The sequence below is a fragment of the Chiloscyllium plagiosum genome, unplaced genomic scaffold (genome assembly GCF_037043375.1).
Source record: "Chiloscyllium plagiosum isolate Xiang-an unplaced genomic scaffold, Cpla_swu_hap1 HiC_scaffold_14, whole genome shotgun sequence".
NCBI lineage: Eukaryota > Metazoa > Chordata > Chondrichthyes > Orectolobiformes > Hemiscylliidae > Chiloscyllium > Chiloscyllium plagiosum.
The window spans coordinates 25,122,052-25,135,158 of NW_028270152.1; the positions used below are offsets into that span (position 1 = coordinate 25,122,052).

General features: G+C 39.8%; 1 protein-coding gene across 3 annotated transcripts in view; it reads right to left on the reverse strand.

Annotated features, from left to right (window-relative positions):
* Positions 1 to 13,107, reverse strand: part of stab1 (stabilin 1) — a 276,631-nt gene that overhangs the window by 190,899 nt on the left and 72,625 nt on the right. For 2 of the 3 annotated variants that reach the window (XM_087994200.1, XM_043707873.2), the window contains exons 12-13: positions 9,552 to 9,683; positions 1,522 to 1,650 (exon numbers count right to left, since the gene is read on the reverse strand). In XM_087994200.1, the coding sequence (XP_087850326.1) occupies positions 1,522 to 1,650; positions 9,552 to 9,683 (261 nt within the window). Of the gene's footprint in view, positions 1 to 1,521; positions 1,651 to 9,551; positions 9,684 to 13,107 lie in introns of those variants that run through there. The other variant, XM_043707874.2, reaches the window with a different exon arrangement.

Consider the following 13,107-nt stretch of genomic DNA (forward strand, 5'->3'; position numbering starts at 1 on the left):
CACCCTATCCAGGCCTCTTAGTATTCTGTAAGGTTATCAAATGTCCTCACATCCTTCCAAACTCCATCAAGTACAGACCCAGAGTCCTCAACCATTCCTCATGTGACAAGCCCTTCATTCCTGGGATTATACCTGTCAATCTCCTCTGGACCCTTTCCAGATTCAACTCACAGTTGAGAGTTTGCTAACCACCTCTTTGAGTATTCACACAACTGAGCTTAGATTTTCTCAGCTTCAAATAACCCTGTCACAGTTCTAACTGAACACCTCTCATCTGGAACTTTCAAATGAAACAACTTATGCAGAGGTAACATATTTCTTAGCAGTTCTAAATGATTTCTCTCCTTCAGGAGAAACTACTTTGCACAATATAACTTCCACCAGAATGTCTGAGAACTAAAACCAAAAGACTTTTGAAGCTGTAGCTTTTCTCCAAAGCAAAAGAAAGAAAATTCAGATCCTTCCACCAGGAAACAGCCTATGGAACTTCATTATTTAATCTGTCCAACAGTAAAAACACATCCAATGAAAATAAACCCCATTACATTCCAGGAAATCTCTCTCTCATATTGGGTTTCAATGAAAAACATGGGTCTAGAAACGTGAACATTTTCCCATTAAATCCCTTCTTACACATAGAGACTAAAACCTACATGTTACTAGTTCAAACTTTAAAATAGATTATATCAAAATATACATAAATCACACACCTTACATCATGCATGTACTGACATTAGTTTAACCTTTTATAGATTTGTAAATATGATATATCTAAGTATGTAAATGAAGGATAGTATAAAGTCTGTAATAAACTATTTGTTAGAAGTTAATGGTAAAAATCAGTTATATTTTGAAAGTCATTTCACGATAACAAAACTTTTTTTTGCTGATGGTAATGGTATGATGAAATACTGTATTTACATCCTTTTTTGTTTTACTGAGCATGCTGCCAGTATGGTTGGTAATATTCATAAAACAGGCACTTCCAAAAGTTGCTCCACTCAACATTCAATTCTGCCCAGTAACTGGGGAAGGACCTATTGCAGGGTTTTCAATAGCTTACTCAGAACAGTCAACAGTGAAGAAAGTCAATAAGTTTGTGAAAAAGACAGAGAGTAAACTATGTTAGAAGTACTAATTTTTTAACTGTATTGCAGTGAAGCAACTGAATTACTCAGGTTCTGTGTAGGAGGCTCAATGAAAAGAAGTCCAGAGCAGTTGACTATCTCTATGCTGTTAGAACCCAGGTAGAAATGGTTCTAGGAGATTGAAGGTAGCTAAAGGTTGGAGTCAGGGATCAGTAAAAAGTTATTTAATTGTGGTGGGTCTCACAAGTCACTTGCTACTATAGATCAAAATAGTAAGTGAGTGATGGATTAAAAAAAAACATTAACAATTTTTGCTGAATGCAACATTAGAATGCAGAACAAAACACAGGCAAGATCTCGCTTGGTGAAGCTGGGTACATGAATTCGTTTATTCAATATACTATTATATATAATATTGAGATGTGAGATTTACCTGTGGATCCCCAAGTTTTTCAATGTTTCCAGATAAAAACCGGTCAATTGTATGAATGATACCATTCGATGCTGCTTTGTTGCCCCTCATGATGTTGTACCTTTTATTTTGAAATATAAGCTGAAAGTACTTTGCACAGAAAAATTAGAAAGTAACGTTAGTAAACAAATTGGTTCCTCAGATTGGAAATCTTGAAGTTCCTAATTGGAGCAATATCTCGAGTTGCTTTGAAAGACTGCAATCCTCTATTGTGTTACTTTTCTGAACAACTGTACAGATATAGACAGAGGAATCTATGTATCACAGACTGAAGGATGTGGGAGCATTGTAACACAAGGCGATGGCACAACAATTTATGTCTTTGAAATAAAATCCTGTAATTTTAATCTAATATTTTAACAGAAGACATCACTAAAATGACTAAAATGTATGACTAAAATAAAAGATCAGAAATGTGAGAGCATGTAACACCATTTGATTAGATTACATTAGATTACATTAGATTACATTACAGTGTGGAAACAGGCCCTTCGGCCCAACAAGTCCACACCGACCCGCCGAAGCGAAACCCACCCATACCCCTACATTTACCCCTTACCTAACACTACGGGCAATTTAGCATGGCCAATTCACCTGACCCTGCACATCTTTTTGGACTGTGGGAGGAAACCGGAGCACCCGGAGGAAACCCACGCAGACACGGGGAGAACGTGCAAACTCCACACAGTCAGTAACAGATAACTTCTAAAGCAATTTCCAACATATTGTCTGTTCTACCCCTGTCCCAGACCAAGCTTCTCCCCTCCTTAGGACACTGACATCCTTTGTTCTGCTATGCCTTAAGGAACGTACTTATGATGTCACCAGAAGCAGCAAGAATTCATGGACAGGCTAATTGAATTGGTAATCATGTCTACTCCATCAAAACCTCAACAAAGATCTTCTGGGCAAGGAAGAGAGTCCTACACTTTACTGGATGATGGGTGCTGGCATAATGCCACAGTGAGTCCACCATCAATTATATGCTTTAGATACAGACAACACTTTTGCCATCATTAGAAATATGTATACCCAATCAGAAAGATCTGTCATAGATTTTTTTTGTCACACTTGGCCAGCAATTGTTCAACATTTCTTCACATCTGCAAAACATTGGCACCAAAGGACATTGGGCACGCATGCAGAAAATCTGGTTTCAAAAGCCAAGCTAGACCCCAAAACATGACCTAGATGGCCAACAAGGTGGCATGACACCTCAATACTGGCAGCAGGGAAAGTCATCCAAACAAATGTGTACAATATATATTTTAAAAGCTCACTAAGACTCAGATATATGATGATTTCCTCTGAAAACTACCAAATGTCCTTGCTTTATGTTTCTTGGATGAGCCCATAAAAATTCATCACTTTATATGACATAATGAGGACAAATATTGCTGTTAGGCTGTACTCTTTTTGAAAATTTACTCAATTTATTCAGAAGACCAAGCAGAGGTGAACAGCCAAAGGTGTACAACAAACCGAGCTTTAGCAACCTTTTGAAAATGACCAAGTTAACTGTCAAACTCAAGCACCAATATCTAATGGTATAAAGAGATCAGACGCTGTTACAACTGTTAGTATGCATATTTCCCAAAAAACAGGTCAACATACCCATAATGCCAAAATTGATATAGGGGCTTGTGTCAACATATTGCCATGACACAAGCAAAAAGTCATGTACTCCAACAAGTGGTTCTGCATGGTGCAAGTTAGAAAAGACTCTCTCATCAATTGTCTGCAGTCGTACCAATCACACTGCAGTGCCAATATGCAAGTCCAGATTGGATTCCCAAAATCTTCTATGTGGTAGATGCCAAACGTCCAGCAGTGGCATATGTACAGATCTCGGTGTCATAACCAGTCATGAGATTCAAACCATACCAATGGTGGGGAGAATAAACAGAGCACAGATTTCCCTCTTCAAAGACAGTGAGAATGAAACATCACCAGCGAGAACAATTGAAATGTGTACTAGACAGAGAGTGCAATACAGAAATCTGATCACAAATACCCGTATACCATAAAGGATTTATAACATATGGAAACAGCCCATCAATTGAGGACATTACTGATCATAGCACCATATTGCAAAAATAAACTGGAGGCCACTTCAGCTCAATGTATGAGATGTCAAACATGCACAGAGAAACGAAGAAGAAACCCCTGATAACAATGAGTGTGTGGCAATGCTGAACAGTGTAAAGCCAACCAAGTTGTCAGTCAAGAGCACAGAGAAAAGCTCAAACTCCCGCAGGTGGTATATGATCAGAATAAGTAGTCAAGCCTCCAAATTTATATGTAAAATTATATACTATAACAAAGTTTTAATTATTCAGCTTGTTAACTTTTTTTTAAAGTCGTTTATACACAGCTGTTTAATTGTTGAATTAACGATGTGTATGTACAGCTACATACATCTGTTCAGGACTTCTTTTTGGAAAAAGGGGGATGTTGTGTTGTGTCTCACAACAGATATGTGATATACCTTTAAGGGACATGCTCATGATGTCATCACCATATTGTGGCATGTGACCTGATGGTACATAGATTTCAGTTTCTATCTCACTGAACCTGCTTATACCATGACATGCATCATGATGATGTTACAGAACATTCAAATAGCTTAATTTGAACACAGTCATGCAAATGCCAATGACTGTAGCATGCATAGTTAAATACTAGGTACTTTAATAAAAAGGTCATTGAATTCTTTTGTACTATTTGATCCACATGTCATTTGTATGTAATGGGAGCTAATACAAGTATGGCATCATAATAGTTGAAGATCATCAGTTATCACGTCATATCACATCAACTTGAGGAAGGCGGAGAGGAGACAGGTGCAAGAGACCCCGGGAGAAGTACCTGTCAGGAACAAGTTGAAGCGTTTGGAAGCAGAGACTGATGACACTGCCAGTTCACAAGGCGGCCAAGTTTGTCGATCAAATGTTGCCGCAGAGGCAGAGCGGAAGAGTCGGACATCACACAGAGCCATGGTAATAGGGGACTCTATCGTGAGAGGAACTGACCGGGGTTTTTGTGGCAGCAGACGGGATTTAAGGATGGTGTGTTGCCTTCCTGGTGCTAGAGTGAAAGACATCGCGGACAGAATGCAGGAAATCCTCAAGGATGAGGGTGAAGAGCCAGAGGTGGTGGTATATGTCGGCACAAATGATGTCGGGAAGAAGAGGAGGAACATACTACAGCGAGGCTTCGGAGAACTAGGAAGAAGGCTGAAAAGCAGGACGTCCAAGGTGGTTATCTCCGGTTTGCTTCCAGTTCCTCGGGCTAGTGTGGCCAGAAACAGGGAGATAATGGACTTGAACGTGTGGTTGGGGAACTGGTGCAGGAAGCAAGGATTTAAGTTCTTGGATCACTGGGGTATATTTTGTGGTAAACATAAATTCTACAAGAGAGACGGCTTGCACCTTAATAGGTTAGGGACCAGCATTCTGGCAGGCAGGTTTTCTACTGCAACACCGCTACATTTAAACTAAGTAGCGGGGGGGAGGGGACAAGCTGGATGTTTAAAAAGGAAATTGAAGGGATAGTTAGAACAAGAGAAGTCAAGAAAGACAACCGTATTAATGAGGCAGAAAACTCGGAAAGGGATCATGCTGTAAGGTTGAGTGAAATAAGGGTTGATGGGAAGGGTGAGAGCAGTAACAAATTAAAAATACTATACATGAATGCACGAAGCATTAGACATAAGATGGATGAGCTTGAGGCTCTTTTGGAAATTGGCAGATATGATATTGTGGGGATAACTGAGGCGTGGCTTCAAGTGGACAGGGCCTGGGAAATGAATATTCAAGGATACACGTGCTATCGTAAGGACAGACTGACGGGCAGAGGGGGTGGGGTGGCCTTGTTGGTAAGGGACGATATTCAGTCCCTTGCGCGGGGGGACCTAGAGTCAGGAGATGTAGAGTCAGTGTGGATAGAGCTTCGAAATACTAAGGGTAAAAAGACCCTCTTGGGAGTCATCTACAGCCCCCCAAACAGTAGTCTGGATGTCGGATGTAAGTTAAATCAGGAGCTGAAATTGGCCTGTCGCAAATATGTCACTACAGTTGTTATGGGGGATTTTAACATGCGGGTAGACTGGGAGAATCAGGATGGTATTGGGACTCAAGAAAGAGACTTTGTGGAGTGCCTCAGAGATGGATTCTTAGAGCAGCTGGTGCTGGAGCCGACCAGGGAGAAGGCAATTCTGGATCTGGTATTGTGTAACGAACCAGAATTGGTCAGAGACCTCGAAGTGAAGGAGCCATTCGGAAGTAGTGACCATAATACAATAAGCTTCAATCTGCAATTTGAGAGGGAGAGGGTACAGTCGGAAGTGACAGTACTTCTGTTGAATAAAGGGAATTATGGAGCTATGAGGGAGGAGCTGGCCAAAGTTCAATGGTGCAATACCTTAGCAGGGATGATCGTGGAGGAACAATGGCGGATATTTCTGTGTATAATGCAGAAGTTGCAGGATCAGTTCATTCCTAAAAGGAGGAGGCATGGGCGGCCGTGGCTGACGAGGGAAGTAAAGAAACATATAAAGTTAAAAGAGAAAAGGTATAACATAGCTAAGATAAGTGGGAAAACTGAGGACTGGGAAGCTTTTAAAGAGCAACAGAGGATTACAAAGAAGGAAATACGCAGAGGAAAAATGAGGTACGAAGGTAAACTGGCCAAGAATATTAAGGAGGATAGTAAAAGCTTTTTTAGGTATGTGCAAGGCAAAAAAATGGTTAGGACAAAAATTGGGCCCTTGAAGACAGAAACAGGGGAATACATTACTAGGAACAAAGAAATGGCAGAGGAATTAAATGGGTACTTCAGATCTGTGTTCACTTGGGAAGACACAAGCAATCTCCTTGAGGTAACAGTGGCTGAAGGACCTGAACTTAAGGGAATTTATATTTGCCAGGATTTGGTGTTGGAGAGACTGTTAGATCTGAAGGTTGATAAGTCTCCGGGGCCTGATGGTCTGCATCCCAGGGTACTGAAGGAGGTGGCTCGGGAAATCGTGGATGCATTGATGATTATTTTCCAGAGTTCAATAGATTCGGGGTCGGTTCCTGAGGATTGGAGAGTGGCTAATGTTATACCATTTTTTAAGAAAGGTGGGCAAGAGAAAGCAGGAAATTATAGACCAGTTAGTCTGACCTCAGTGGTGGGAAAGATGCTGGAGTCTATTATAAAGGATGAAATTGCGGCACATCTGGATAGTAGTAACAGGTTAGGACAGAGTCAGCATGGATTTAGGAAGGGGAAATCATGCTTAACTAAGCTTCTTGAATTTTTTGAGGATGTAACTATGAAGTTGGACGAGGGAAATCCAGTAGATGTAGTGTACCTGACTTTCAGAAAGCTTTTGATAAAGTCCAACACAGGAGGTTAGTGAGTAAAATTAGGGTGCATGGTATTGGGGGCAAAGTACTAGATTGGATTGAAAATTGATTGGCTAATAGGAAACAAAAGGTAGTGATAAACGGCTCCATTTCGGAATGGCAGGCAGTGACCAGTGGGGTACCGCAGGGATCCGTGCTGGGACCACAGCTTTTTACAATATATGTTAATGATATAGAAGATGGTATCAGCAATAACATTAGCAAATTTGCTGATGATACAAAGCTGGGTGGCAGGGTGAAAAGTGATGAGGATGTTAGGAGATTACAGGGTGACCTGGACAAGTTAGGTGAGTGGGCAGATGCATGGCAGATGCAGTTTAATGTGGATAAATGTATGGTTATCCACTTTGGTAGCAAGAACAGGAAGGCAGACTACTACCTCAATGGAATCAATTTATATAAAGGGGCAGTACAGAGAGATCTGGGTGTTCTTGTACACCAGTCCATGAAGGCAAGCATGCAGGTACAGCAGGTAGTGAAGAAGGCTAATAGCATGCTGGCCTTCATAACAAGAGGAATTGAGTATAAAAGCAAAGATGTGCTTCTGCAGCTGTACAGGGCCCTGTGAGACCACACCTGGAGTACTGTGTACAGTTCTGGTCTCCAAATTTGAGAAAAGACATTCTGGCTATTGAGGGAGTGCAGCATAGGTTCACGAGGTCAATTCCTGGAATGGCAGGATTACCTTACACTGAAAGACTGAAGCGACTGGGCTTGTATACCCTTGCGTTTCGAAGATTGAGAGGGGATCTGATTGAGACGTATAAGATTATGAAAGAATTGGACACTCTGGCTGTAGGAAACATATTTCCACTGATGGGTGAGTGCCGAACCAGAGGACACAGCTTAAAAATACGGGGTAGACCATTTAGGACAGAGCTCAGGAGAAACGTCTTCACCCAGAGAGTGGTGGCTGTGTGGAATGCTCTGCCCCACTGGGCAGTGGAGGCCCACTCTCTGGATTCATTTAAGAAGGAGTTGGATAGAGCTCTCAAAGATAGTGGAATCAAGGGTTATGGAGATAAGGCAGGAACAGGATACTGATTAGGAATGATCAGCCATGATTATATTGAATGGCGGTGCAGGCTCGAAGGGCTGAATGGCCTACTCCTGCGTCTATTGTCTATTGTCTATTGTCTAACTTTCAGTGCCCAACAAATAGCTCCTCATGTATGAGCCAACACAGTGAGACTTGGCATATTTCTCAAAAATCGCTAATTTGGCATATTATTTAATCACAGTCTATCACCCTCTCACCTGAGGAAATTGTTGAAAATGCATTAAGCAGTATGGTGTACCTAAAAATACCATCTCTTAAATTTCATTATTGGAGTTCAGCTAGTAGCTAGATAATGTTAAGTTTAATAATAGCAATGGAAATGTTATGGTCCTTTATCTTTAATCCACAATATTTTCACAAGGCTGAGAGAAAGCAAAATAATTTGACCCTGGAGGAGCTGAACCTGGTTGAAGGGTCAATAACAAGGGGACATGATTTTAAGGTGAAGGGGAGGAGGCTTAGGGGAAAAGCTTTTGTACCCAGAGGATGTGATGGGAGTGTAGTAGAGGCGAGAAACCTCACAACCTTTAAAATGTATATTTATGAGCTCTTGAAATGTCATAACACGTGCTGGTAAGTATAGTTGGGTCAATGGGCCAAAGGTCCTCTTCTGTACTGTGTGAGTCTCTGCCTATGACTATGAGGATGGGAGGGTATGGAGGAAAAGAAATAAAAAAAAAACAAATTCTTCTCATAGCTTAACCTGATCTCATCAGATAGGGAACTAGAAATTCTACAAATGATGTTATATGTTCTCTTGTTTCTGATCTTACTATAGATGAAAAATCTCAAAAGGTTCTTCTCAAGGGCATTCATCAAAGACATCCAGGAGCAAAAACCCACAAAGCATAGAATACAACCAGATGCAAGTACTTCCTATCAAACAGATGCAGTGCAATCTGGAAATACTTACATGGTTTGAAAAGTTGTGGAGCCATTTGAAACTTTATTTAAATCTCTTCCAATTTATGCTACCTACACACTTTTCACTTCAAATATCAATGATGAGTTCACCTTTTGTAAAATATTCCAAATAATTGATTCAGCAATCCATACATGCAATCTGCTACAAAAAATGTATCCTAATCAATAATCAAAGATACATCAATAAATTAAACACGATATTTATCATTCCTACCTAAATGCAGCTCAGAGGACAACACTTAAATGCTTTCTCTGATGTGTTTTATATTTCTTGGGATATAGTTTTCATTCATTGTAAATTATCACTATATTGTCTGTTTAGTCTTAATAGCTTCATGTCTGAATAATAAGAGAGAAGCCAGGCTGCTGTCATTGTCACCTCTGCAGCTGAGCAGAAAGTTGCCACAGACTGCCAGAGGTGATTGTTTCTTCATTTAGTGTCTCCTCATTCTGTAAAGGTTGAGCAACTCCCACCTTTCCATTGGAAGAGAATTAAATATATATTTCTAATCTACCTGTGAAATATTTAATCTTTGAAAATAATCGGCAACATGTACAATATTCAAAATGAAACACCATACTATAAAAGACCCTACCTTTCTTGTCTGGGTCACTTCAACCGTATCACCAGTCAATGTTTCAAAGGTTGTAATATTTTTAAAGTCCTCAAGTAGTAAAACACCAGGTACAATGTGCTGCTTGCATGAAAACTTCTTGGTATCAATTACCTTTGTTGAAATACAACATGGATAGAAAATGAAAAGAGTATCAAAGGAAATCGGTATCAAGTTTAATGCTTGGAAAGATCAATGATATAACTTGATATATTTATTACATTTTTGAGTTGTGGTTGATTTAAAATGAGTTTGTAACATCTGAGGCTATTTTTCCAATATTGGTCTCACTATTTGTACAAAACTGGATTGAAGATAATTGACAGTTGGCTATATAAACTGGCTTTTTCACTGAATAAAGTCCAAGAAAATGCTTTGTTACATTTTCCTAAGTAAAACATTTGAAGGAATGTAACACAGCATTTTGGATGGAAGTTAAAATCATAAAATTCAAAAAGGAAGACTGCAAAAATGGAAAGGAAAATTTATTTATTACATTTAATTAAATTGAATTAATAGTACAGTAATTATATACAATTTGGGTAGATTTGTTAGGAAAGGTCAGCATTTGTTCCAGTATTATAATATATGGTATAAATTACCTCTCAAAAGTTGTCCAGCAGGATACCTGAAATTTCCTAGTGTACAATTTCCAAAGGTAAAAGCCTATCAGAAAACATATTTCAATTTTTCTTCTATAGCTATGCTTAAAACAGAGCATCTAGCTTTTCATATGAAAATAATTTAATATTGAACAGAATAAATAGTCCTTGAAATACTATTCATCGGAATGTCCCTCTTGGAAAAAATGCAAATATGTATCTGCACCCCCAGGACAATTTTTTGTGTTAAAAATTAATAACTGCACATTATCAGGAATGAGTGACAAAAGGTGTCAAATTGAAAGCCTGCCATGCACAATACCGCAGATTTAGGTTTATTTGCAAACTCCTAGATGTGATTCTCTCGAGAACACTTTGCTTGAATCTGACAAAGCTGATTACCATCAAAAGCAGAAACAATACAGCACTGGACCGATCAAGACTGAGCCAACACGTGATTACTTTCTTAATGAAAAACCTTTTTCCTTTATGCGGTATTTATCCCTCTATTCTCTGTCTATGGATTTATCAGTCAAAATGCCTTTGCAACTGCTATCTGCCTTCACTACCTCCATTCCAGGCACTTTCCACTGTGTGAAAAATTTGCCTATCACATCTCCTCTAAACTTACTCCCTTTTACCTTAAATCTATATCCCCTAGTAATTGACATTTCTAACCTGGGAAAAAGACTCCAACTATCCATTCTCTCCATGCCTCTCATAATTTTGTAAACTTCTATCAGGACACCCCTTGGGCGTTCAAGTGAAAACAAACCAAGTTTGTCCAATCTCCCCTCATAGCTAATACCCTCCAAACCAGGCAACATCCTAGTAAACAGTTTTCATACACTCTCCAAAGCCTCCACATCCTTCTGGTAGTGACTAGAACTGTACATAATATTCCAAATGTGGCCTAAATAAAGTTCTACAGAAGAGCATGACTTCCCAATTTTTAAACTCTATGCCCGGTCGAAGAAGGCAAGCATGCCATATGCATTCTTGATCACCTTATCCACTTGTGTTGCCACTTTCAGGAAACTGTGGACCTATAAGCCTAGTTCCCTCTGTATGTTAATGCTATTAAGGGTTCTGCCATTTACTGTATACTTCACTCCTGCATTAGATCTCCCAAAATACATTACCTCGCATTAAACTCCACCTGTCATTTCTCCGTCCACATTTCCGGCCTATCTGTATCCTGCTGTATCCTCTGGCAATCCTCCTCACTATCCACATCTTTGCCAATCTTTATGCTGTTGGCAAACTTAGTAAGCAGGCTGTGTATATTTTCCTCCAAATATATATATTATAAACAACAGGCGACCCAGCACTGATCCCTGCAGAATAACACTGGTCCCAGGCAGAAAAGCACTGTCCCATCACTACTCTGTCTTCTATGACCCAGCCAGTTCTGTATCCATCTTAGCAGCTTATTATAGATCTCCTGTGACTTCACCCTTTGTATCAGCCCATCATAGGGACCTTGTCAAAAGCCTTGCTAAAGTTCATGTAGACAACCTACTATGATCAATTATCTTTATCACTTCCTCAAAAAGCTCAACCAAGTTTGTGAGACATGACTTTCCCTGCTCAAAACCATGCTGTTTATCGCTAACAAGTCCAGTTTGTTCCAAATGTGTATGAATTCCATCCCGAAGAATCTTCTCCAATAATTTCCCTCTACCGACATAAGGCTTACTGGCCTGTAATTTCCTGGATTATCCTTGTTCCCCTTCTTAAACAAAGCAATAACATTGGCTATTCTCCAATCCTCTGTAACTAAAGAGGAAACAAAGATTTTGTACAAGGCTCCAGCAATTTCCTCACCTGCCTCCCTCAGCATTCTGCGTTAGATCCAGTCAGCTCCTGGGGACTTGTCTGGCTTAATGCTTTTTAAAATATCCAACATCACCTTTTTTACTTTTGCATTGCCCAGAATATCACCTTACCGCTCACCATCCACTATGTCCTTCTCCTTTGCGAATACCGATGCAAAGTATTTGTTAGAGACTTCACCCACTTCCTCTAGCTCCACACATAAATTCTCCTTTGTCCTTGAATGGACTTACTCTTTCCCTAGCTACACCCTTGCTCCTGATATATGGATGAAATGCCTTGGGGTTTTCCTTAATCCTGTTTGTCAAAGACATTTTAGGGCCCCTTTTAGCCTTCTTAATCCCTTGTTTGAATTCTTTTCTGCAATATTTGTATTCTTCAAGGGCTCTGTCTGTCTTCAGTTTCCTAAACCTTTCATATGTCTCAATTTATTTTGTCATCCAGGTTTCCTGAATTTTGCCATCATTATCTTTCATTTTTATAGGAACATACTGGTCCTGAATGTTAACCATACTGGCCTTTAGAAGTTCCCACATGCCACATATGGATTTACCCTCAAACAGCTGCCATAGTCTACATTCCCTAGTTCATGCCTTAAATTGTGCTTTCACTACTCTTATCCTTATTCATAAGTAACTTAAAACTTACAGAATTATGGTCAATGTTCCTGAAATACTCTTCCAGTGAAACTTCGATCACCAAGCTGGGCCTATTCCCCATTACCAGGTCTAGTGTGGTCCCTTCCTTAGTTGGGCTATTTATGTATTCGAAAAACCATCCTGCACATAGCTAATAAATTCTCCTCCATCCAAGGGAGTCCCAGTCAATGTAGGGCAAGTTAAAATCAAAGTTTTCCATAATCTGTTCATATGTGTGTTCCACTATCTCTTGCTGGCTGTTAGGCCTGTAGTGCAATCCCATCAAAGTGACTGCACCCTTCCTATTTCTGAGTTTTACCCACATGGTCTGGCCGGATGAGGCTTTCAAGGTGTCCTCCCTCAGGACAGCTGATGTTAATAGTTGGTTGGTTGAAAGAAACTCCAGAGAGTGACAATATCAAGATTACTGAGACATGAGAGAAAGTGGGTTCACAGAAGAGT